At 46.7% G+C, this 23327-nt stretch overlaps 1 protein-coding gene across 4 annotated transcripts in view; it reads right to left on the bottom strand.

Annotated features, from left to right (window-relative positions):
• Positions 1–23327, bottom strand: part of ZFP64 (ZFP64 zinc finger protein) — a 160855-nt gene that overhangs the window by 13233 nt on the left and 124295 nt on the right. For 2 of the 4 annotated variants that reach the window (XM_075901186.1, XM_075901187.1), the window contains exons 1-2: positions 2235–2393; positions 162–398 (exon numbers count right to left, since the gene is read on the bottom strand). In XM_075901186.1, the coding sequence (XP_075757301.1) occupies positions 162–398; positions 2235–2283 (286 nt within the window). In that variant the 5' untranslated portion in view covers positions 2284–2393. Of the gene's footprint in view, positions 1–161; positions 399–2234; positions 2394–23327 lie in introns of those variants that run through there. The other 2 variants (XM_075901185.1, XM_075901184.1) reach the window with 1 other exon arrangement.

Genomic DNA, 23327 nt, shown 5'->3' with positions numbered 1-23327 from the left:
GAATAGTGTTATTTCAAAGCTAATGAAGTAGTTAGATTGCTTCTCCTTCCTTCACCTATAATATATCTGAATGCTTGTGTGCAAACTAGTGTTTTAGCTTAATGATGGGTCACAGATTTACATTTCTATAAGTTATGGGCTTTCAAATTCCTAAGCAATACCTGTGATGGTCTGAGTCTCTGAAGTAATTGTTCTGGTTGTGGTTTGAGTCTGTGTTGATGGCACAGTTTCTTCTGAGACAAACTGGACAGTACTAGTGGTCCCAGTTGTACTGGTCAGCTGGCAGCCGCTTTGCTTATGAGCAACAAAGGCATCTAGGTTAGTGAACTGCTGCTTGCAAATGCCACAAATGTGAATATCTGGGGTGAGCTCCACTAGGACAGTGGTGCCTCCTGGAACTACAAAAATGGAAGATCAAAGAATTTACATTGATGAAATCAAAACATGAAAACATTTCTACAAAAAAGTGAAAAGAAATTTAAAAAAGATTATCAAGTATCATATGAACCAGGACCTCTAATGAAATATCTGCAAATATCCCTTTCATCTACCATTGGCAGAACAATAACAGGAACCATGAAACCAAGAGTCATAACATTCAGCAGATGAGTATTACAAATGTTTAAGAACTAAGCATATTTAGTGGAATATGAAGTTTCAAGGCACTGATGTCAGTAGGAGCTGAGCAGCTTGAAGTACAAAGCTGTTATTTCATCCTTTTTTCAAAAAAAAAAAAAAAAAAAGTAAACTAGGGTACCTAGGAAACTTTATTTGTGAAACTTGCATACCTGCAATGCTGAACTTTATGTTGCCAATAAGGATATACTCTGGTTCCTTGTAACACACTTGGCAACAGGCGCTTGCACAAGAGTTGCACTCTAGGAACTTGCACCTTTGCATGCTACACAATCACCCTCAAAACCATGAGGTTTGCACTGTTACACAATGCCTATGTGCATTGGGCCCAAAGGGCCTACACTGATTCTCCCAGCACACTAGGCTCAGGGAGCTTGCCCTAAGTGTTCAGGTAGCTTTCCCCAAAAATTTAGCCCTTTGCCGAGTGCTCCAATTATGGGGAATAGGAGTGAGACCTTAATGAACATGGATGGCCCTGGAGTGAGGTGCCAGGATGTTTTTTGCCTGGCTGAGACCAAGCAACAAGACTGCCTTTTAGAGATGTAAAAAGTTGGTTAAAATGGTAACCCGGTAACGCTGAAAATCTTAGCGTTACAGGGCGTCCCGGCTATGCATCCAAGATATGTTCCAAAAAACATGGCAGTACAGTGAAACAAGGTAAAGTGGAGGGATTTTTTCCCACACAGCTGACTTCATGCACGAATTGGTCTCTTTTTTTTTTTTTTTTGCTCGATGTAAGAGGGGAATGAGAGGCCTTAAAACAAAGTCACAGTTCCTACAAGTGTCAACAACATTAGTGTGGAACTGATGTACACAGGGACACGCTGTACACGGATACACAAGCTCTGGGCTCTCCTCATAAAGCGTATTTAAGCTTTATATGGCAAAAGCCTCCCTGAGAGCCAGGCCAGTAGGAACCAGTCCTGGGAAGATGGCTTCAGAGTTTAAATGGATAATTATCAACTTGTCGGATAACTGGTTATTTGGTTAAACTCTAACATCCCTGCTGCCCTTACCACCTACCCTCCACTTTCTCCCCGTGCCTCCCCTATCCCCAACTGTCCCATGTGTCCCAGCCCTAACTCCCGACCTGTTACCGCCGCCTGGCTCCTCCATCCAGTACCATCTCCTCCCACCTCTACTCTGCCTCTCTGGCCTCTTCTGCCGCCGCCCGCGGTCTGATGCGCGCCCCAGTGGGGAGCTAGAAGCGCCCCCGCTACTCAGCCCCCAGGTTCCCCTTTCTCCCGGACCCCGAGCCGCGGCTGGAGGAGGAGCGCTCGGTGCTGCAGGCCAGAGCCCGTCTCCGCCGACCGGCGCCGGGCAGCACCTCTCGGCGGCTGCAGGGGCCTCTCCTGGGCGGGGTGTCGGAGCCTGGGTCCCGCCAGGGAAGCTCCGAGCCCAGGGTCCGCCCGCCTCCGCGCACTGGCACCTGCTGCTGCTCTCCAGGCCCCGGCCCGCTCCGAAGCAGCCGGCCCGCCCAGCCCCTGGCTGCTCTCCCGGCTTCCCCCAGCCCTGCGCCCGCCCGCCCGCTGCTTACGTTACTCAGGTTTCGGGGCCTGCTCGGGCCCCGGAGCGCGCCTGGCCCGCTCGGCACTTACACGGCACGGGGCCGACGAAGCCCGGCGCCCCCCCGCCGCCCGGGTTCATGGCGCGCTGCACGGCCCGGCGCGGCCGCCTGCAAGGGGCTCACTGGCCGCGGGGACCCCCGGCCCGCGCGGGGACTGACGCGAGGGAGCGAGCGCGCCCCCGCGCTGTGAGCATGCTCAGTGGTAGCAGGGAGGCCGCTGCCCTCCCGGGCGGAACCCACCTGCTCCTACTGGGGCGGCGAACGGGGCCGCAGCCGGCAGCCCTGGTGCTGATTCGGGGGGGGGAGGACCTGGTTTGAGCAGTGAGAAGCAACCCCCCCCCCCAAACACACATTCCCCTTGTGCACCAGAGCGTCCCCGGCTAGTAGATTTGGTGCCCCCCCTTCTACAGTCTGGGGTGGGGCCAAAAATGAGGCCTTCAGTGTGTGGGAAGGGGCTGCTGGGAAGCGGGGGTCTGGCCAGGAGGAAGGGTGGGTGCAGGGCCTAATGCTGCAAGGGAAGCCCCTAGTCTCCGAGTCTGGATCCAGGGGTATGAGTAGCATCCTACAGCTGATTCTATAGGCCTGGGGTGGGTTGCTAGGGCGGCAGGTTTTGGTGGTGCCTAGAATGGATCCAAGTTCCCTCTTCCCACAGCAACTACCTCAGGCTCTGGGAGGGGGGTGGATGGGAGAGGGTAGGGACTTGGGCTCTGGGTTGGGGTAGGAGGTTAGGCCAGGGGCGGCCCTAGACTAGTTGCCAGCAACTGGCGCCCTAGGCGAACCGTGCAATCGGCATCCCCCAACCCCAAGGGCAGATATCGACTGAGGGTTTTGGTTCTGTGCTGGGGCTCAGGGGCTGGGGATGGAGTTCTGTGGCTGGTGACTGAAGGGTCAGGGGGTTGGGGAAGGAGTTGGAGTTCTGGGGCTGGTGACTGAAGGGTCAGGGGGTTGGGGAAGGAGTTGGAGTTCTGGGGCTGGTGGCTGAGGGGCCGGGGGATGGAGTTCAGGGGCTGGGGAGAGGGAACAGGCCTCCTCCCAAGATCCCACCCCCCCAGAGAGAAGCCGGCATGCGCCTCTCCCGGGGCTACCCCCCCTCTGAGAATAGGGGCTTCCCTTCCAGCATTAGGCCCTGCACCCACCCTTCCTCCTGGCCAGACCCCTGCTTCCCAGCAGCCCCTTCCCACACACTGAAGGCCTCATTTTTGGCCCCACCCCAGAATGTAGAAGGGGGGCATCAAATCTACTAGCTGTGGCCTCCCTGGGCTCTGGTGCACAAGGGGAATGTGTGTGTGTGTGTTTGGGGGGGGGGGGTTGCTTCTCACTGCCCAAACGCACAGGGGAAATCTCTCCGCGTTCCTCCTCCCCCAGAGATGACTCCCCCGCATTCCTCCTCCTCTGGGGCTGACCCCCTCCCTCCCACGGCACAGGGGAAATCCCTCCGCATTCCTCCTCTCCCGGGGCCGACCCCCCCCCCCCGTGTTCCTCCTCCCTCGGGGCCGAACAGCACAGGGGAGATCCCCCCCCCGCATTCCTCCTCCTCTGGGGCTGACCCCCTCCCTCCCACGGCACAGGGGAAATCCCTCCGCATTCCTCCTCCCCCGGGGCCGACCCTCCCCCCCCGTGTTCCTCCTCCCTCGGGGCCGAACAGCACAGGGGAGATCCCCCCCCCCCCGCATTCCTCCTCGCCCGGGGCTGACCCCCTCCGTGTTCCTCCTCCCCCGGGGCTGACCCCCCCCATGTTCCTCCTTCCCCTGGGCCGACCCCTCCCCCCATGCTCCAGGTAAGGCACTGGAAAGGGAATGGGAAATGGAAAGGGCAGGGTTTGGAATTTGGCGCCCAATGCAACTTGGTGCCCTAGGCGGCTGCCTAGTTTGCCTATAGGCACGGGCCACCCCTGGGTTAGGCGCTGGGTACAAGCTCTGGGCTGGTGCAGGCTCTGGAAGGGAGCAGGTACAGGATATGACACTTAACTGGGGCAGCTCTCTTAAGTGACCTGCACTCCTCTCTGACACCTCTGCAGGCACCACTTCCACAGCTCCCATTGACTGCAAGGGGGCTCAAGGTGCTTTAGCCCAACTCCCCTATGTGGTATTGGGGGATCCCACACCCTTTTAGTTGAGCAGGGGGCAGCAGGCAAGGCTAGGGAATGCACCAGGGAAGACGCACCAGCCCCAAACTGTGGTGGAGCCAGGCTCCCCGGGGCCAGGCATCTTCCTGGAGCCTGGGCACTATGGGCCCATATAACTCACTGAACCCTTCAGGTTGCTGCTTATAGTCTCAGTACAGGCTGCTGCTGGTGCAGTTTGTAAGCTATAGTTAGTGTGCAGCCTGTTGCTGTCTTCTACAGGCTGCTGTTAGTTATTACCCATTCAGTTCCACACAGCATGTCTCTTATAGCCATACTAGAAGATTTACCTGGCATTGCTTAGGTCCTTAACTCAATTATTTTTTGATTTTTTTTTAAAATAAAATAAACGCACATGCTTCATTTAAATCATTGCTCTGGGGGTGGGGCAGGGGATGAGGGGTTCAGCATGCAGGCTGCCCCTGGAAGAGGACTACCTCAGCCCACTCTCACCATAGCAACTTGGGACCAGGTGAGAAGCACCACTCCATGGCTACTGCAGCTTCAGTAGGCACAGCTGTGGCAGGTCCAGGCAAAATGAGGAATGCAGCAAACTGCACTTTTCCCCTGATGAAGGGGAACAGCCAATAATATCCCTGTAGGACTCAAGGGTTGTGTCTACACTCATGGCTTCTTGCGCAAGTACAGCCGTTCTTGCGCAAGAATCTGCAGAGCGTCCACACTGCCCGCCTGCTCTTGCGCAAGGAAATTTACAGTACGGCGTGGTAAGAGAGGGCTTCTTGCGCAAGAGCTACGCTCTTTTTTATCAGGTGTAAGCCCTCTTGTGCAGGAGCTCTTGCACAAGAAAACCCTATGGCTAAAATGGCCATCAGAGCTTTCTTGCGCAAAAGAGCATCCACACTGCCATGAGAACTCTTGCGCAAAAGCACATCTCGCACATGGCAGTGTGGACGTTTTCTTGCGTAAGACTTCTTGCAAAAGAACCTTTGCACAAGCCGCTTCTGGTCCTGCCTAATGGGTACCTGGGAGTGTGAGACTTGGGGTAGTTCTGGACATGTGGGGGGAGGGGAGGACTGTGCCCTCTGCAGTCCCTTTTAACTGCCTAGTGCAGTGGTCCCCAACCTTTTGAGGTTGTTGGGCGCCGGGGGGGTGGCCGTTCGCCCGCCGGGCGCCAGGGGGCAGGGACACTTGCGCACCCGGGGGCGCCCCCCCCCATAGCTGCTTGCCCGGGGCCAGGGGCCCCCCCATAGCCACGCGCCCAGAGCTGGCCCCGCCCCGCAAGTGCCGCGCGCCCGGGGCCGGCGCTCCCCCCCCCCCCACAAGTGCCGCGCGCCCGGGGCCGGCGCTCCCCCCCCCCCCCCCGCAAGCGCCGCGCGCCCGGGGCCGGCGCTTCCCTCCCGCAAGCGCCGCGCGCCCGGGGCCGGCGCTTCCCCCCGCAAGCGTCGTGCGCCCGGGGCCGGCGCTTCCCCCCGCAAGCGCCGCGCGCCTGGGGCCGGCGCTCCCCGCAAGCGCCGCACCATGTGCCCGGGGCCAGGCCAGCCCTGAGCACCTGGCGGGTGCATGCAAATGCCCCCGCGGGCGCCATGGCGCCTGCGGGCACCGTGTTGGGGACCACGGGCCTAGTGATTCTGTTTCTTGTGTATGGCTTTATGAGACGCGTATGAGAAGTAATCCCATTCCAACACATTTTCAGGCACAATCAAAACCTTATGCTATTTTAAATTATAAGAGAAAGCTATATACCAAATTTGGCGGTCCTAACTCTTACCATTTAGGAGGAGTTCTTGAACAAACAGACAAACTCTCAAATATATAGTAAGTAGACAATTCTGGGCAGGCTGTTGCTGTGTCTCTGCAGTTCTGCACTAGAGGGTGCTCGTGTTTACCCATCCCACACAAGGCTCACCCAGGACACAGCTCAGGTAAATACAAGCACAACAAAGCAAATTAAGTGTCTCCATTCCCTCTCCATTTGCATTCCAGTGTCATCATCCCACACTTACATTTCTGGATGCAGAGGTAGCTGAGCAGGACTTTCCCTGCACTCACTACTCTCAGGGCTATAGACTACTGTGTACTAGGATCTACTGTAAAATGAGGAATAATCTGTCTTCTGCGCTTTCTATGATTCCTCTGCTAGTTCTGAGGCAGAATAGAAAGAAAAACAGATGTAGGGGAGACAAGAGCAGGCAAGAGGATGGGAGAGGAGGCCATAGAGAGAGCAGATTGGAAAAGTATTATGCAAGTATGTAATTAAAGACTAAACCCTAATGCAGCTGCTCCAAAGGGGCAAATTCAGATTGAACAGACAAATTTAATTCTGATATTTCCTTACTTTTGAGGGCTTGTCTTTGCATCCTGAATATTCTTTTCAGAATAGTCCTTTGTGTAGGTGATCAGACAACAAGTGTGAAAAATTGGGACTAGGTGAGGGTGATAGGCAAATATCAGCACTGTCCCTATAAAAATCAGGACATCTGTTCAGCCTACCTGTGTGTGTAATCACTGATAAACGCTGGCAATTTAGTGTATGCACTAAACAAATGCACATAGTTTCAGATTATAGTTCACATTAGAATTTGAACATTACTCCCCTCAGAATGTGACATCCACATGACATCTCTGTTGATTTATTTTGCGAAAACAACAGCTTCAGACAGGATGGATGAGGATGCAAGAGGGAAAAATTCTAGTTTTGGCCTCAAAAACAGAGCCTGCTGAACTATTATGTTGAATAACACATAGTAGGTATAAGATGATTGAAAACACTACAAATATCCCCCTCTGAGACTACAGGTACATTTTCATCCCAGTTCTACATACAAGAGACTGATGTTTAAATAATACCATAAAATGATTTAGAATAACCCCCACATTTGAATTAAACCATACAAGTTGTTATATCCTGAACAATGATACGGTTTTAGAAATGCACTTGGGAACTCAAATCACACAAGCTTTACAGAATTTCCATTGGAACTCTGGAAACACGCCTTCTATTGTATCAGCATAAATATATAGTTATTGACTATAAAATAGGTTTATGAAAACATAACCTAGAAGTAGAAAATATGGTAAATGCTCATGATGGGTTCTTTGGGGTGTGTCCAAAATATATCATAGTTAAGATAGTTACAACAATCAGTTTTAATCTATTTTCCACAGTCTAGAGAAGGCTTCATTACTGAAACATCACCTCTCAGCCTCTGTACTGTTTTTCCAGCATATTCACTTTTAATCAAGGCAGATATAACTTAATATATTTTTTTCTACAATAGCATTATACTTAATTTCTGCTGTAGTTGCACTTTGGAGTGTAGAATAATTTGTTCTAATCAGTTTCACTCTCTTAATGTGCATCTAGATAGCTCCCTACTGTCTGAGGGACAGAAGTTTAGGTCCAACTCTAGGTGGGAATGATAAGGCAGCCACTGACAATAGAGGGGTGGGGTGGGTCCTCCAGTGGCCTAATGGGTAAGATTAAAAACCTCAGGAGACTGGGGTCCTGGCCTTGAGTCCCTGTCCCCCCATCAACCACCCAGCAAGAAGCTGGGCACCCACTACCAGCTTGCCCTGGACTGGAGCTGGCACTAGTTGAATATAGGGAGGATCAGGCAGCCATGGGAGCTAGGATGGGTCCTCTGGTGTAAGGCATCAGCCTCAGGAGCCTGGGGTTGTGGGTTCCTGTTCCACCCTCACTGCCTCTGCACATCCAGAGAGCAACCAAGCAGCCACCACCAGCTTACAGAAGGCTGCAGCTAGCACTAGCCCTAGGTAAGCAGGATAAGGCAGCTGCTGAGAGGTGGGATGGGTCCTCTAGTGGCCAGGAAGCCAAGAGCAGCTTCCCTGGGCTGGAGGCTGCGGGGGAGGGTGGGGGATAATTGGTGGCTACAATCTAGCCTGGAAAAAGATGTCACTCCCACAGGCCTGCAGACAATTACCCCTCTGAGGCTTATAGACTGTTACCTTTATACAAAAATTCTAGACATCCCTATGTGATTTGAGATCATATAGGGGCAGTGTTATCCTAGCTTGCCAGCTTAGAAAAACCAAGGAACTGATTGAAAACCCACTGAAGTAAACGGAAAGACACCTTTTTGATTTGTATAAACTATAGATAAAACTCTAAAAGTGAGATAGAGCCCTAATATATTACACCTTTTATTGTATTTATCTTGCAAAACAGAGTGGGAAAGGTTTAACAGAAAAGAGAAAAAAATCATATTAAAGGAATATGAAAGGAATGGGTGCAGGAAAAAATACTACAAAAGCTCAAAATTATTAGAATTAAAAACAGCATAAGGCCTGATTCTAAGCTTGTATCCACTGATGTAAATCAGGATTTATTCCTCTGCCTAGTGTATTTACAGTTGGGTAAAACCAATGCAAATGAGATGAGAATCACATTCAGTGGGTGGCGGAAGAGGAAAAAGAAATGTAAATCATAATTAAAATTTTCAGAGGTAGGAGAAAGACAAATGAAAGATGGATTTATAGAAAAATAAACAGGGCAATTAAAAGAACAAAATTCTAGAAAATAATTCTTAGTAATCCATCATTATATTGATGGATAATGACATATGCAGCAACATAAATTAATTGTGCATCAAATTAATTATGTTAAAAGAATAGGTAATCTGTCTCCATGATGATAACATATAATTACAATGATTCTTTTTCAAATGTTTTAAAATAATGTCATTTTAATTCATAATGCAAAGTAGGTAAGTTTAACATTTAATATTGTCTCTATTTATCCAATATTTTCAGTATGTGTGCGCTTCTCAGATTAGATGATCAAATTAAATGAATTTATCTCTTATTGCTCTTTGAACCCTAAAATAATTTTGTGTGAAAATATTATTCACTGTGCTGATATATAACACATTGACAATAGGGAATGTACCCCAAATGAATAATATAACAAAATAACAATTTGTTTTTTGTTAATATATCTTATTATTAATTGTCAGACAGTTGGTCTAAAAACTATGTTGGGTACATTTTCAGGGTTTTGTGTTTTAATGCAGCAATCAAACTTCGTTGTCAGTTGTAAAATAAAAATGCTAGGCCATGCTTAGGAAATTTTGGGTCTAAGTGTCTTAACTTAAACTCAGTTTCCCAGTAAACTTCTGATTATGTTTGTTTATTTTCACAGATGAATGATTCTTGCTTTTTGGAATTTCCATGTTAAATTACCATTTATACCATCTCTTAACTTGCAAAAATATTTTGCATTTACAAGACACAGGCCTTCAAGCTTTGTAAAATGGAATGCTGAAATTAGGTATCTCATTGAATGGCCAGTTTCTCCGAAGTGCTGAGCATCCAGTATCTTGTAATCAATGACTTCAGTGGGAGTTAAACCGGGTTCACTTCACATTAATTGAGCACAATATTTTCTTCAACAAGTTCTTCAGTCTGTAGCTCTGGAAACCCTAGAGTTCCAATAGTGATACACTGAATGCTTAATTTTTCTCTTGCTGTTTGGGTCAGTTAGGCCTTGATTCAGCAAACATTTAAACACATAACTTAGTTTTAAGCATAAGCAATCCCTATTCAGCAAAACACACACACTTGTATGCTTATCTTTAAATGCATACACATAACTCCCATTCATGCTTAAGCTATGTACATACTTCAGAATTTTGTTGAATCAGTCACAACAAAATTCTAAAATGGTTGCATTTTTTTAAAAGGTACCTGCATATTACTTTTTGTCTTTGCAATCTCTGCCTCTGTTGTGATTGTCACTTCTTTTTTCCTTTCACTGCTATGTGCTTCTCTTTAATTCTGTCTTTTCCTAGATAAAGGTTGGCTGCTATCATAACCTGAACAACCTTTAAAACAAACAATTTATTCTGAAGGTTGGCTATGTCATAATTAACTGGTTATTTTGGTGATGGATATGACACTACTGAAAATAAACTAGTTATCTTGTGAAATTTATTTAGCCACATGTTGTATAAATAAAGCAGCATAGTGAAACACTGGTGGGATAAACATGATAACTAACAAATATATGATGGATTCAAAATTGCACTGCTCAAGTCTAATATTTAGTCATTTTTATGATATTGTTGGGTCGAAAATGGAAAGCAACCCAAGCAGAAGGACTCCTTTAATACTCAGTGGAGTTTTGCTTTCTCTCTAACAAGGTACAGAGATAATTCTACTCTAGAAGCTTTTGAATGCTTTACAAGTAATAGAATCCAAGTGGGAAAAGCATATTCCATATTTTAGTTCTGACATTCTTTCAGAAAAAAAAAATTAGAGATTCAGAATACTTGGCTGTGATTCAGTACCTAAAGACTTTCTGGTGTTTTTCAGAATTCCCCTGAGCCCTATAAATGCTTCTGTTCTAGAGGTACCCATTGTAGCTATAGTCACTTATGCCAGTTTATCAAACTAACGAGCCATTGAGTGATGCTATTCCCAGGTTCAACTCCGCTAGGGAGGGAAAGTGGAAAACAAAACTGAAATTTAGACAGACTAGAATTCCTAAGGGCCAGGACAACTATAATTTATTAACTCATACACACCAAAGCTTACCAAGAATAATATTCTTCTTTGAAGTTTTTCTCTACAAATCTTATCATTTCTTATAAAGTCCAAACACATAGATAAGGCCACATCATTTCACTACTGGTAATATCTATTGATCTGTCTACAAAATAAATAAAATATACCCCCCTCTCTGGTTCCTCTCCCCACGCTTCCAATCACTATTTGTGCGACTGTCTATAAAAGGAAAGAAACAGTGTTTCACTATGTCAGATAACTGTAAAAATTATCACTGCTTATCTATGAGCCATAAAAGATCAAGCTTTCCCACCTTTTTAAATTAAAATATTCCTTCAACTTGGTATAGTGATGATGGATAAGGCTAAGGGAAAATGTATTTTGTGTTGCATAATTTTGATGCACTTATGAAACTGATGGGGAGTATATATACTGCATTCTTAGTGCCTGGACCTGCAATTCTTTGCCACATGCCCATAGTCCTTATTCACACAAATGCTCCCACTGAGTTCAATAGGATGATTAATATGGATAAATGATCCTTTATATGTTATTGGTACTTATTCATAAAAATATGACAGATAAGAATGGAAATGTGTATGGAAAGTGCTTTGTTTTTAGGGTAGGCTTTAGCTAGCTTAAACTCATGCAGAAGAATAGTAGGGAATGAAGGGAATTCATTCCCTTGAATTAGGATGAGCTAAATTGCAGCTCTGCATTCCCTGTGGCACCAGCATTCTAGCTAATATCTAGGCCCCCAAGAAATTGGTGTAAACATGGGTCTCTCCATTTCCCCAGTGTGAGAGCCAATGGTGCTGACTGACTTCAAGTAGTGAATGAAGCAGGACCCTTTAAAAATATTACAGTAACACACTTCATCCTTGGAGGAACTGTGGAGCAGTGGAGGAGTTGGGTCTCAGAGTTGGAAGGAACAGTGCAGCTTCACTGCCCCAGCCGCAAGGGCTGAATTTTAAAACTCACTATAACCGTTAACGCAGTGGTTCTTCAAGTGTGGTCCATGGGACCATCTTGCCCATGCTGCAGCAGGAACCTGCTTTGGCACTCCAGCTCCGTGCCCCCCTCTGCGAGGTTGGATCACTAGCTTCTTGGTAGTGTGGGGGACGAACCTCATGAGCTGGATCCAGCTTTTGGGGAAAGGAAGCAGCTCTGCATGCTGCTGCTGCTCCTCTTCCCCTTTGTTAAGGGAATGGCAATGCAGGAGACCACTTGCCTGGAAGTTTTTCCCATTGCTCCTATTAGCTGGAATCACAGCCAATGGGAGCAGCAGGGGGCAGTGCCTGGGAGCTTGGGGAGACATGGAGCCAGGTAAGCATCTCCCATTCTCCTCATACCCAGACCCACACACCCATCCTCCTTATGCACCCCCCTACCCTGCACCTTCACCCTCCTTTCATCTCTCCCAGGACCCGTACTGCCATGCCGCTCTTACACCTATTTTGTCATCATGGGTGGTTGGCTGATAGTACACAGATAGGTCTGTGTTGAGCAAGGTGGGATGTGGGCCAAAAAGTTTGAGAACCATTGTCTTAAAGAATAATTTCCAGTTTAGATTGTCCCTTCTCACCTGACAAAAAATAGCTCAGTTGGGAGAGCATTAGACTTGACTATATAAGGGACTCTCATTTATCCTCATTTTGAGAAAGCCTGTTGTGGACTGGCTAGCTTGCTTGGTTGAATTCTAGTGCTACTAAGGCCAAGTCTACACTAAAGGGGAAGGTCAAATCAAGATAGGCAACTCCAGCAACATTAATTATGTAGCTGGAGTCAACATATATTAATTTGAGTTTCTCCACTTGAAGCCAATGGATTTAGTGGGTCTTAACTAGACTTGCTAAGCTGAACTCCAGAAGATCAATCGCAGCAGTGTCAATCTTCCCCAGAGTGAAGTAATGGCCTAATACTGAGACCAATGCTCTAATTCCACACAGGCCACTTAGTAGCCTCCTTTAGATGGGCTTGGGAATCTGGATTTTGACCTGTTATACTGGAGGTCAAACAAGACGATCTGATCATTATGGCTTTAATATGTAGAAATCTTTTTTGCTAGTTTTGTTTGTAAAGAGCTCTATTGATCATACATTTTAAATTGTTTATAGTGATTATTGTTTTATGAAACAGGTGCTGACATGCCTGGTAAGCAATTTCAACTACAAACATCTAAATTACTGAGCCATCTGGTTTAGTCAGTCCTGACGTAAGGTCTCTTTTGCACCATACTGTGGATGTTCTGAAGCTTTGTATTACTCATGCAGTCAGAAGTTAATAATTTTTCCTAAATGTTTATTGCAGTTTACACCATGTCACTAGAAATTGTAAGCCATCTATTTGTCCAGGTGTTGAAAGGAACATGAAATTGTTAAAGGATAGCAAATATGGCAGGGTAACATCTTATATTCCTTTAGAGCAATTTCTGTGGTTAAATATTAGAACTGGGCAAATACTGTGCAAAAATGCAGCTAATAATTATTTTAATTTTAAAACTAATTCTTTTTGACTGTGGTCATACTCCCCTCAGTGTTTGCTTTCTGTGAACCTTGTAGAAAATGAGTTTACTGGCAAGAACAGTGAATTTTAAAGAAATAGTAGAATAGTCATTGAAAGCTAATTTCAGATTTGCATTTGCACTGGAAACATGATCATGAGAACTAGGCTTATCCAAGGAACAGAAACATACTAAGTGCATCTACTCAAAACAAATGGAATATTGAATAATGGCAGTAAATTGCACATAAAAGTGCCATAGACTTAAACATTAGCTACAATCCCTTCCCAAATAATTTTATATAATAAATGCACTGAAGAAAAATGCAAAATGTTTAGAGTCTATTCAGAGTGAGCATTTGTTGAATATTATTTGTTACAAATTATTAACCTGTGTCTGATAAATATCACCACTCTCTACATCCACAAAGGAATTAAATTAATGATAAAATATGAAAGGATAAAATCAATATGTACTAAAATGCATAGAACAAGAAGCTCTGGGCTTAAATTGTAGCAAGGGAAGTTTAGGTTGGACATTAGGAAAAACTTCCTGTCAGGGTAGTTAAGTGGTGGAATAAATTGCCTGGGATGGCTATGGAATTTCTGTCATTAGAGATTTTAAAGATCAGATTAGACAAATACCTGTCAGAGATGGTCAAGATAATAGAAAGACCTTCCCTGAGTGCAGTGGACTGGATTAGAAGACTTCTTAGGGTATGTCTACACAGCAAATTAATTTCGGGATACCAGAGATATCCCGAAATAGCTATCCCGCATCTTTTGAATGCGTCTGTTATTTTGAAATATAGTGGACATGCTATTTCACCATCCCTGTAAACCTCATTGTACGAGGAGTAAGGGATGGCTCGACATAGCTCTGTATTCTAAAATTTGGCACTCTGTAGACTGAGTTTTGGGTGTTGTGCAGACGCACCTTTTAAGTCCCAGATTGTCCTACCATTCTGTGATTCTAAGATCTACTCTTGAAGTTAATGTAATCTAACTTTCAGTTCAAATTTAGAGATTTAACATGAAGCAACATTTTAAAGACTAATAGCACCATCATTTCTCTCCTTTTCCTTCAAGACCACTGAGGATAAAATGTCTTAGAGGCGTAGTCGTGTAAGTCTGTAACTTAAAAAAAAAAACCAAGCAGTCTTGTGGTACCTTAGACACTAACATTATTTTAGAGAGAGAGAGAGAGAGAGAGAGAGAGAGAGAGAGAGAGAATCATGAGCTTTTGTGCACAAAACCCACTTCTTCAGATGAGCTTGAGTGGATAAAAAAGCGTGTTGTTTTGAATAAAATGTTATTGTCCAGCAGAGGACGCTGTTTGGTTACAGATGCAATTTCTCTGTTTATATGAAATGACTGATATAACTGAGTGTACTTTGAAATCTCCTTCCAGACATAATTTTATTTTAGGCTCATTAGTGTGAAATTCCATTTTAAATAGCATAGCCTGACTCTGAAAACTTCACTGACAGCATAAATTCCTGCTCAGCTGCATTAAGCAAAACACTCAAGTTTAAATTCCAGAGATGCTTTTTGTCTTTTGACTGGTTGCTACCTGTATTTTACAACATAAAAGTAACTTTTGGGTAAAATAACTGCTATCCCTGGGGCTCTCATAAAAATGAGATGTACATTTCATGAGGCTGTTTCTTGTGACTGCACCAAAAATCAAACTAAGAAATAAGAATATACTACAAATAATATTTAGCACTTTTTATCTTCAAAATAACTGAACATTAACTAATTGGTCCTCAGAACAACCATGGGAGGGGAATTTATCAACTCCATGCCACAGACTGGGGGAAAGTGAGGGAGAGAGGTTAAGGGGACTTGCTCACAACTGTGGTAATTGTCATAGTCAAATTTTGAAGGAAAGAAATATCAGGTTCCCAGTTCTCTGCTCATGCCCCTAAAGCTATGTCTTCTCTAGCAATTACTCAGGGATAATTCTGAGAAGTGTCTTGAGACTCAAAGACTGCAGCAGGTTAGAGTCTTCTACAGATTTGCCACAGGAAACACATTTCCAACATGACATATGCATTATATTGCTGCAGAAGATGCCAATACATCAGTGTTCCCTTCAACACCAGTCAAATCATGCACACTCAGACTCAGCCCATGCCTTACATTTTCAAATTGGCATGAATTATGGGTGAAATTTCACCCTGTGTAGTGGGCAAAACAATGCATCACTTCCTGTGCTGGCTCCTTTCTGCCCAAGGGTAAATTGTACCCCAAATTAGCATCTTAACTCCTATTGATATAAATGGGACTTCAAAGTCCACACTCACCACCGTCTGGAAATCAATAGATGGGAATAACCAGTGGTAAATGGGTTGGGATGGCTTGCACTTGCTCCATGCCCCCGCCATCCCTCTCCTAGCACTGCCCCTGCCCCCTCCTGCAATGGCCCCTCCTGCTCCTGCCCCTCCTGCCTACCTCCCCGTGCAGCCTGCCCCGATGCAGCCTGCCCTCCATGTGCAGGTCCGCCCCCGCAGGAGCGGTTGCAGGGGCCACCTCTCCCAGGAGTAGCTCCTCCCCCTCCCAGTTCAAGGTCTCCTCCCCCTCCCAGTTCAAGGTCTCCTCTCCCTCTCCCCCTTGTAAATAAAAAAAAATACAAGTTTGGTGTTTATTGGGAGGGGAGGAGAGGGAGAAGGGTAGAGGATGGGAGGGAATTGTAAAGGGAGACCGAGGCGACCCTACTATGGGGCCTGGGCAAGCATGTCCGTCAGGGCCTCCCGGATGCACACCCCATCCTGGTGCGCCTGGCGGATGGCAGCTGTGTGGGGCTGTTCATAGGCCTGGCCCTCGGCTGCCATCCATGCGGGGAGGAAGGCCTCCCCACTCCGCTCCACAACATTGTGGAGCACGCAGCATGTGGCCACTACCTCTGTGGCATTCCGCTCACCCATCTCGAGATGGGTGAACAAACACCGGAAGCGGGCTTTCACGTGGCCGAAGGCACACTCCACGTGATTGCGGGCCCAGTTGAGGCGGTCATTGACCCGGACCCGGTTCTGGTCTGGCCGCCCCGTGTAGGGCTGCATTAGCCAGGGAAGCAGGGGGTAGGCCGCGTCCCCGACGACACATATGGGCATAGGCACATACCCGACAGTAAACTCCCGCCGGGGAAGTACGTGCCCACTCCAGACTGAGAAACAGGCCGGAGTTGCATAGTATGCAGGAGTCGTGTGCCCTGCAAGACCAGCCCGCATAAACATCTAGGCAGCGGCCACAGTGGTCCATGAGGGCCTGGAGTACGATCGAGCAGTACCCCTTCCTGTTCATAAAATGGGCCACTCGATGCTCCGGGGCCCGGACGGGGATGTGGGTTGCATCCAGGGCTCCCCTGCAGTTGGGGAACCCAAGGGCAGCGAAGCCGGCCATGGTAGCGTCCACGTCGCGCAGGTGGATGACTCTTGGGAGCAGGACGTCGTTGATGGCGTGGACGACCTGCAGAAGGGTGCAGAGAAACACAGGGGAACACATCGGATAAGGCAGGGTGAGTGTGCGTTCCCTTGGGCCCCTCCTGAGATGCCCTCTGTGCTCACACACACACACACACACACACACACACACACACACACACACACACACACACACCAGGGCCCCCTCGCCCCCCACCCCCACCAGCAGGCCTGTGCAAGGGAGGCATGGCCCAAACCCCTGGGTGACCCAGCCTGGAGTCTTGGCTGCCCCTTGGCATGGAGTGTAGCACCCTCCCCCTACCCCACTCTCCACTCCCCCTGGGACTTACCTCCATCACGACAACACCGACGGTGGATCTGCCTACCCCGAACCGGTGTGCCACCAATCAGAAGCTGTCCGGGGTGGCCAGCTTTCAGAGTGCGATGGCGACCCTCTTGTCGATGGGGATGGGTGCCCGCAGCCGGGTGATGGCTCTCTGGAGCGCAGGGGTGAGCCAGGCACACAGCTCCAGGAACGTCCGCTTTCGCATGCAAAAGTTCCGGAGCCATTGCTGGCCGTCCCATTGCCCCAGGACCAGCCAGTCCCACCAGTCCGTACTGGTGTCCAGTCTCCACAGTGGCCTCTCCACGCTGGGGTGGGGATGCCACAGGGACGCCATGGCCTCCCTGGTGAGGGAGTTCAAAGCGATCTGTGCCTCCAGGTCCTGGAACAGGAGGGCGGCAGCGTGGAGCACCAGCTGCAGGCACTCCAAAATGGCCAGCAGGGGCCAGAGCAGGCACATGGCCACCCCTGGCTCCATGGCAGAAAAAACACTAAGTGACAAAAGGCAGTGGTGACCAAAAAGGCAGAGGGCAACCACCAAAACTGCTACTGCTGACAGTCCCTGCAAGAGGTCCTATAGCACGCAGCAGGAGAGAAACGGCTGTCCAGGGAGATCCCTTTAAGCACATGTCTCAAAGGAGCTCCAGCCCCCGCCCCCGGAAAGGGCTGGTGCCCTTTTGCCCCCTTCAAAATGGTTCCGGGCTTCTGCTTTTGTGCAAAAGCAGCCCGCCAATGTAGAAGCGCTTTTGCTCAAAAGCGCATCGTTATAACAGTAACTCCGGTTCCAACCTAGACGCGCTTTTGCAGAAATACTTTTAACGGAAAAACTTTTCTGTTAAAAGTATTTCCGCAAAATCATGCAGTCTAGATGTAGCCACAGAGTATTTTTATGGTAATATGAGAGGTAGCAAAGGCAGCTTTAAAAATAATGAGAACAATAACAAAACCAATTATAATTAAATTTTTAAAAAATCTCCTGGAATAATTAAGGCTAGAGTCTATGGGAGTTAGATTCTCAAATCCCATTGATATTCCATAAGGGCAAGGCATCTAAATTCCTTCAGATTATCGGAAGTTTACTGTACTTGTAAGGTGGGCAAGAGCAAGCTAAAAAACTCTTCCTAATCCTGGTTAAAATTTGGAGACATTTAGGCTGAGATTTTTCGGTAATCCGGCACCTTTAGGACCCAGGGGGTGCCGGATTATCAGATATGATGGACTATAGGAAGGGGAGGCTATGAGAGATCTGGGGTGGAGTGGGGGGGGGGGATGTGCCCCTCGGCACTACGGGACCAACCAGGCAGCACCACAGCTGCTCTGCCCCGGGCTTCCCGGAGTCAGCCGCTGGTCAGTTTCAGCAGCGGCTGAATCGGGGAAGCTGGGGGCAGAGCAGCTCCAAATGTGTGGCTGCCCAGAGCACTTCTGGGTTCCAGATGGTGCCAGACCATCGGGAGTGCCGAACCATTGGATACTAGACCACTGGAGTTTTACTGTAATTTTGTATTTGGAAAGCCTGGTCTTCATTCTTGTGTTTATCCTTGGCTGTTACTGAACTAGTTTCAGTAACCTTTGTGGATTATTTATTTAACTGTACATAGCTCTAACACGTGAAAGCATAGCACAGCAACAAATGTACCTGAGCTTAAGATAGTAGTTGGAGATCTTTCACTTGGGGAGGAAAAATTTTTCTTACCTAAAATACTTTGAAAATCATGTCTGACTAGCTCTTGGAATATAGCAGGAAATTATTTGCTACCACAGAAAAAACCGAGAAGCAATTAAAATTGGCTGGAATTTGTGGGGGATGAATGGATTTTGTGGAACTCAGCTTTATTATAAATCATTGCCTATTTGTGTTCAGCAACAATTCTGAACACGTTGAGAAGTTGTCAGCTGATGGTCAGGGCAGTGGATGTGTGTGTGTTACACCCGAGTCTTCAACTGCTGGGACACAAGGTCCCATCGCAGCGGGCAGCCCAGGGAAGCTGACGGGAGCCCTGAGAAGTTTAATGTCCGTGTCTTTGACCGCTAGGACCAGGGTCCCTTCGCGGCGGGCTGCCAACAGGCTGACAGACGCCCCAGAGTTTACAGGGAGAGCTTATTACATCTCAGACTTTGACTGCTAGGATACAGGATACCTTCGCAGCGGGCAGCCTAGGGAAGGCTGAGAGATGCCCCACGGATCTGTCCTCTGGAAGCGACACGATCCAAATGCCCAGCTCTGCCTGTATCTATCCCTTATGACTGGCTGGAGTTCTTTTAAATTGTGCTTGGTTCTGTTACAGCAACTGAAGGAGTCAGGTTAAAGCTTAAACCAGGGGTGTCCAAACTTTTTTCAAAGAGGGCCAGATTTGAAGAAGTGAACATGCGTGAGGGCCGTCCCCGCACTCTCATCCCCAAGGCGGAGGGCCCGCAGGGTCGGAGGCGGGCGGAGAGCACAGGGCACGCCGTCCTCACGGCGGCCTGGGGGCAGGGCAAACCCGCAGCCAAGCGGGGAAGCGGGGCTGCGGACGTGCCCTACAGGGCAGGCTCTAGGACCGCGGAGGCCATGGGCGGCGGCGGCGGCGGCACGGCTGGAAGAGGCGTGCTGGGCGCGCCAGTTCAAAAGAGCGCCGGGGAGCCAGGCGAGGGGGAGGAAGCGGGGGCCGTATTAAATCGGAACACGGGCCGCAATTGGCCCGCGGGCCGGACTTTGGCCATGCCTGGCTTAAACAGTTACAGGTTTATTTAAAAAGCTTATAAATCATATGGTTCCAATGGCTATTACTCTATTTCTTAACTGCTAGCAAATGTAGATCTTAAAAATGGTTACAAAGAAAATAAAGATAGAAAATAGAAATAATGGTACCAAGTGACAGCTTAATCTTTAAAGAGCTCTAAGTCTATGTGTACACTTAAGACAAAGGACACATCCAGGTACAATTTTTACCCCCTTCTGTGCCTCTCGACTCCAGCGTATCAGGCCAGGGCCGGTCCCTCAATTCCAAGGAAAGACCAATACAAGGTGGGCATCCCCGTGGAACCTCGGGAGGCCAATCACCTAACCCGACCAGCAGATAGATGGTAGATTGACACTCAGAGTAAGTGTGCTGCTGGACCCATCTTTATACCCATAGGGGCCCGTATCCTCTTTCTTATCTAAGATGCCAAATTGTGTTGGACCGTCTTTGTGACGCCAGTTCTTACAAGGGAGTTTCAACTTAATTTACATTTGCAAGAGAGATAACTAAATTGTGAGTACTGGACATTTTTTACTGGGTGGGAGATTCTTCCCCCCGCGGACAGCTGTGTGTTCGTATCAATATAGGTGCCAGCCAAGGCAGTTCTCTCAGCCTCAAGGTCAACAATTGGCGTATCTCTGTTTACAGCCATCCAGGGTCACAGCACCCAGCATACCCAGGCCTTCTGTCAAGGCTTTCAAAGACTATGCTGATTTTACTGCTCTGTGTGCCCTCTATGCTTCCAGGCAAGCAAAGATGGATGTTACGGAGGGGGAGGGGGAAGGGAGGGCAGGGCGGGGAGCCTGTCTGGCTACAGAAGTATCACTTTCCTCTGGTATGCTGCTGATACACACAGTGTTGTATGTTAATATGAAAGTTTTAATTAAAATTGCCATATTTGTGATGTTGGTGACTGTCTTGCTGAAAAGTATCATTGGAAGTTTGGAAGCCAAATATTAGAGACTGAAAAGCTATTTGCATCCTGGCATTAGATTATAAGTACTAATTGAAAATTTTCAATGGAAATTTGGTTTTGTTGCAAAATTATATTTTCAACGACAAAAAAAAAAAAAAAAGTTCATGAAAAGGGACTGCTTTCCTCCAAAATATTTCATTTCCTATTAGAAAACAGAAAAAAATCCATGTTGGGGCCAAAAACTTAAAAAAAAAATGCTGCTGAAAACAAAATCTTTTTCTATGTTTTTGGCAGTTTTCAGACAAATGCTTCCAGGTTTTCTCTGAGTGCTGGGGGGTAGTACTTTTTAATAAATTATTGACGTTTTTCATGGAAAAGTCCATTTTCTGACCAACTCTAAAGATAGCTAAACAACCAAAAGAGAGATTTTTCTAGTATACATTACACATTCTGGATCAAACTGTGCCCTTGGATGTATAATTCCTTCACTTTAAAAAATAAGAAGCTGATTCTCAGCCTTCTTGCCTAAGCCCCAGCAATTCCCAGCTGTCAGATCAAACCCATGAACTCTTGAGCCTCTTGGGGTAAGATTAATCTTAAATTGGAGGCTAGACAAGGACCTGATTGACACTGGAGAAGGTTCAGAAAAGAGCAACAAAAATGATTAGGGGTTGGGAATGGGTGTCATATGAAGAGAGATTAAAAAGACTGAGACTTTTCATCTTAGAAAAGAGAAGACTAAGGGGGGATATGAAAGAGGTCTGTAAAATCATGACAGGTATGGAAAATGTGAATACAGAAAAGTTATTTACTTGTTCTCATAATGTAAGAACTAGGGGTCATCACATGAAATTAATAGGTAGCAGGTTTAAAACAAACAAAAGGAAGTTTTTCTTTACGCAGCACATAGTCAATCTGTGGAACTCCTTGCAAGAGGATATTGTGAAAACTTGGACTTTAACAGGGTTCAAAAAAGAACTAGATAAATTCATGAAGGTTAAATCCATTAATGCTTATTGGTCAAGATGGGTAGGAATGACATCCCTAGCCTCTGTCTGTCAGAGTCTGGAAATGGGAGACAGGAGAGAGATCACTTTATGATTATGTTCACTTCCTCTGAGGCATTTGGTATTGGCAACTGTCGGAAGACAGGATACTGTGCCAGATGGATCTCTGGTCTGACACAGTATGGCCGTTCTTATGTTCAGAGTGACACAAGACTGTGGCAAAAGGCTAGTTGAAAGCTACTATTGCCTCCCACCATACCTGGTCCCATACCACACGCAGCTCAGCCCATTGAGAGAATATGGTCCAAATTACATTTGTTTAAGTCAATGAACACAAACAGATTAGAGGCAGCAGTGCAAAGTGGCAGCGTCTTCCCAGGAGCCAGTGTGTGCCAGAAGCCAGCTTTTAAGCTGGCTCCTGGCGTGCACCAGCTCCCGCATGCACCCTGGTCTCGGGAAGCCAGCTTCTGCCCTTGCACTGCTGCCTTTGAAAAAAAAAAAAAAAGACAGCAGTGCGGGGTAGCAGCTGGCTCCCCAGGAGCAGTGTGGGAGTCTGTGTGTAACCATGAACGTTAACTGTACCTTCACATCCCATATGTTCCAGAGACACAGGTAAGATGGTATAGAGACTACAAGAAGGGGTGGTAACTTACAATATTAAGTACTTTCATTCTCAGGATGTCATTTTTTAAAATTAGAAAACTTCCTAATCAGTTATTTTTGCATAAAGTTCCTCAAATTGGATGTGCATTAGCAATCATCACATCAAATGCACAAATTAGACATGCAGTCAGGCAACTAAAATGTATGAAAATGTGGTCAATTACACATAACTTACGTTAAACAGTTTAGTAGTGTTGCTATACACTTGAAAATAGCTGCCACATCTCTCTCCAGAGGTGGTTGCCTGCGTGTGCAGGGTGAAGTGATTTTTGTATATCTCTTTGAGAATTGCTGGGATATAAAGAGTAATATAAATGTCAATTATTATTTTCATGTTATTTGACAAGCCTTTTAATGCTACAAAGAGACTCCACTTTGTAGACAAAGTGCATAACTGATGAAAGTAAGACTATGAAGATTGACCATCACCTGTCATTACATTTATTACACATTATTTGTGTTACATTAGCAATCAGAGACCCTAATCAGGATCAAGGCTTCACTGTACAATGTACTGCACAAACACAAGCAGAGCCAAACCCTGTCCCCAAAAGCTTACAATCCAATTATGAACTTACAAATGCCACACAAATAAGACCATAAGGACATGTCAAGCAGTAGTAAGAAGCAGGCATCAGTACAGCTGTTCAACATGACATAAGTTTTGATCTGCTCATGCATTGCATGGATTCAGGCTACAGTTGATAAACTTATCCTGAAGTAAGACAGAAGTTAGGCTGCTGAAATTCTGACCATTTCACTGACGTTATACAGCTAAGAGTCAAGAACTGTCAAATTACATGAGTAAATATCTATCCATATTTAAAAGAGCAAACTGTTGACAATTGCCTTTCATCCCTCTTTTCAGTGTTTGAGCTCCATGGAACTGTTAGAAATGATCAAACTGAGTATGAGGCAAAGCGATTGCCACCTCACCATACGC

The sequence above is a fragment of the Pelodiscus sinensis genome, chromosome 18, assembly GCF_049634645.1.
Source record: "Pelodiscus sinensis isolate JC-2024 chromosome 18, ASM4963464v1, whole genome shotgun sequence".
Lineage (NCBI taxonomy): Eukaryota > Metazoa > Chordata > Testudines > Trionychidae > Pelodiscus > Pelodiscus sinensis.
The sequence above is the reverse complement of the archived record's forward strand: the minus strand, read 5'-3'. Positions and strand labels throughout refer to the sequence as shown.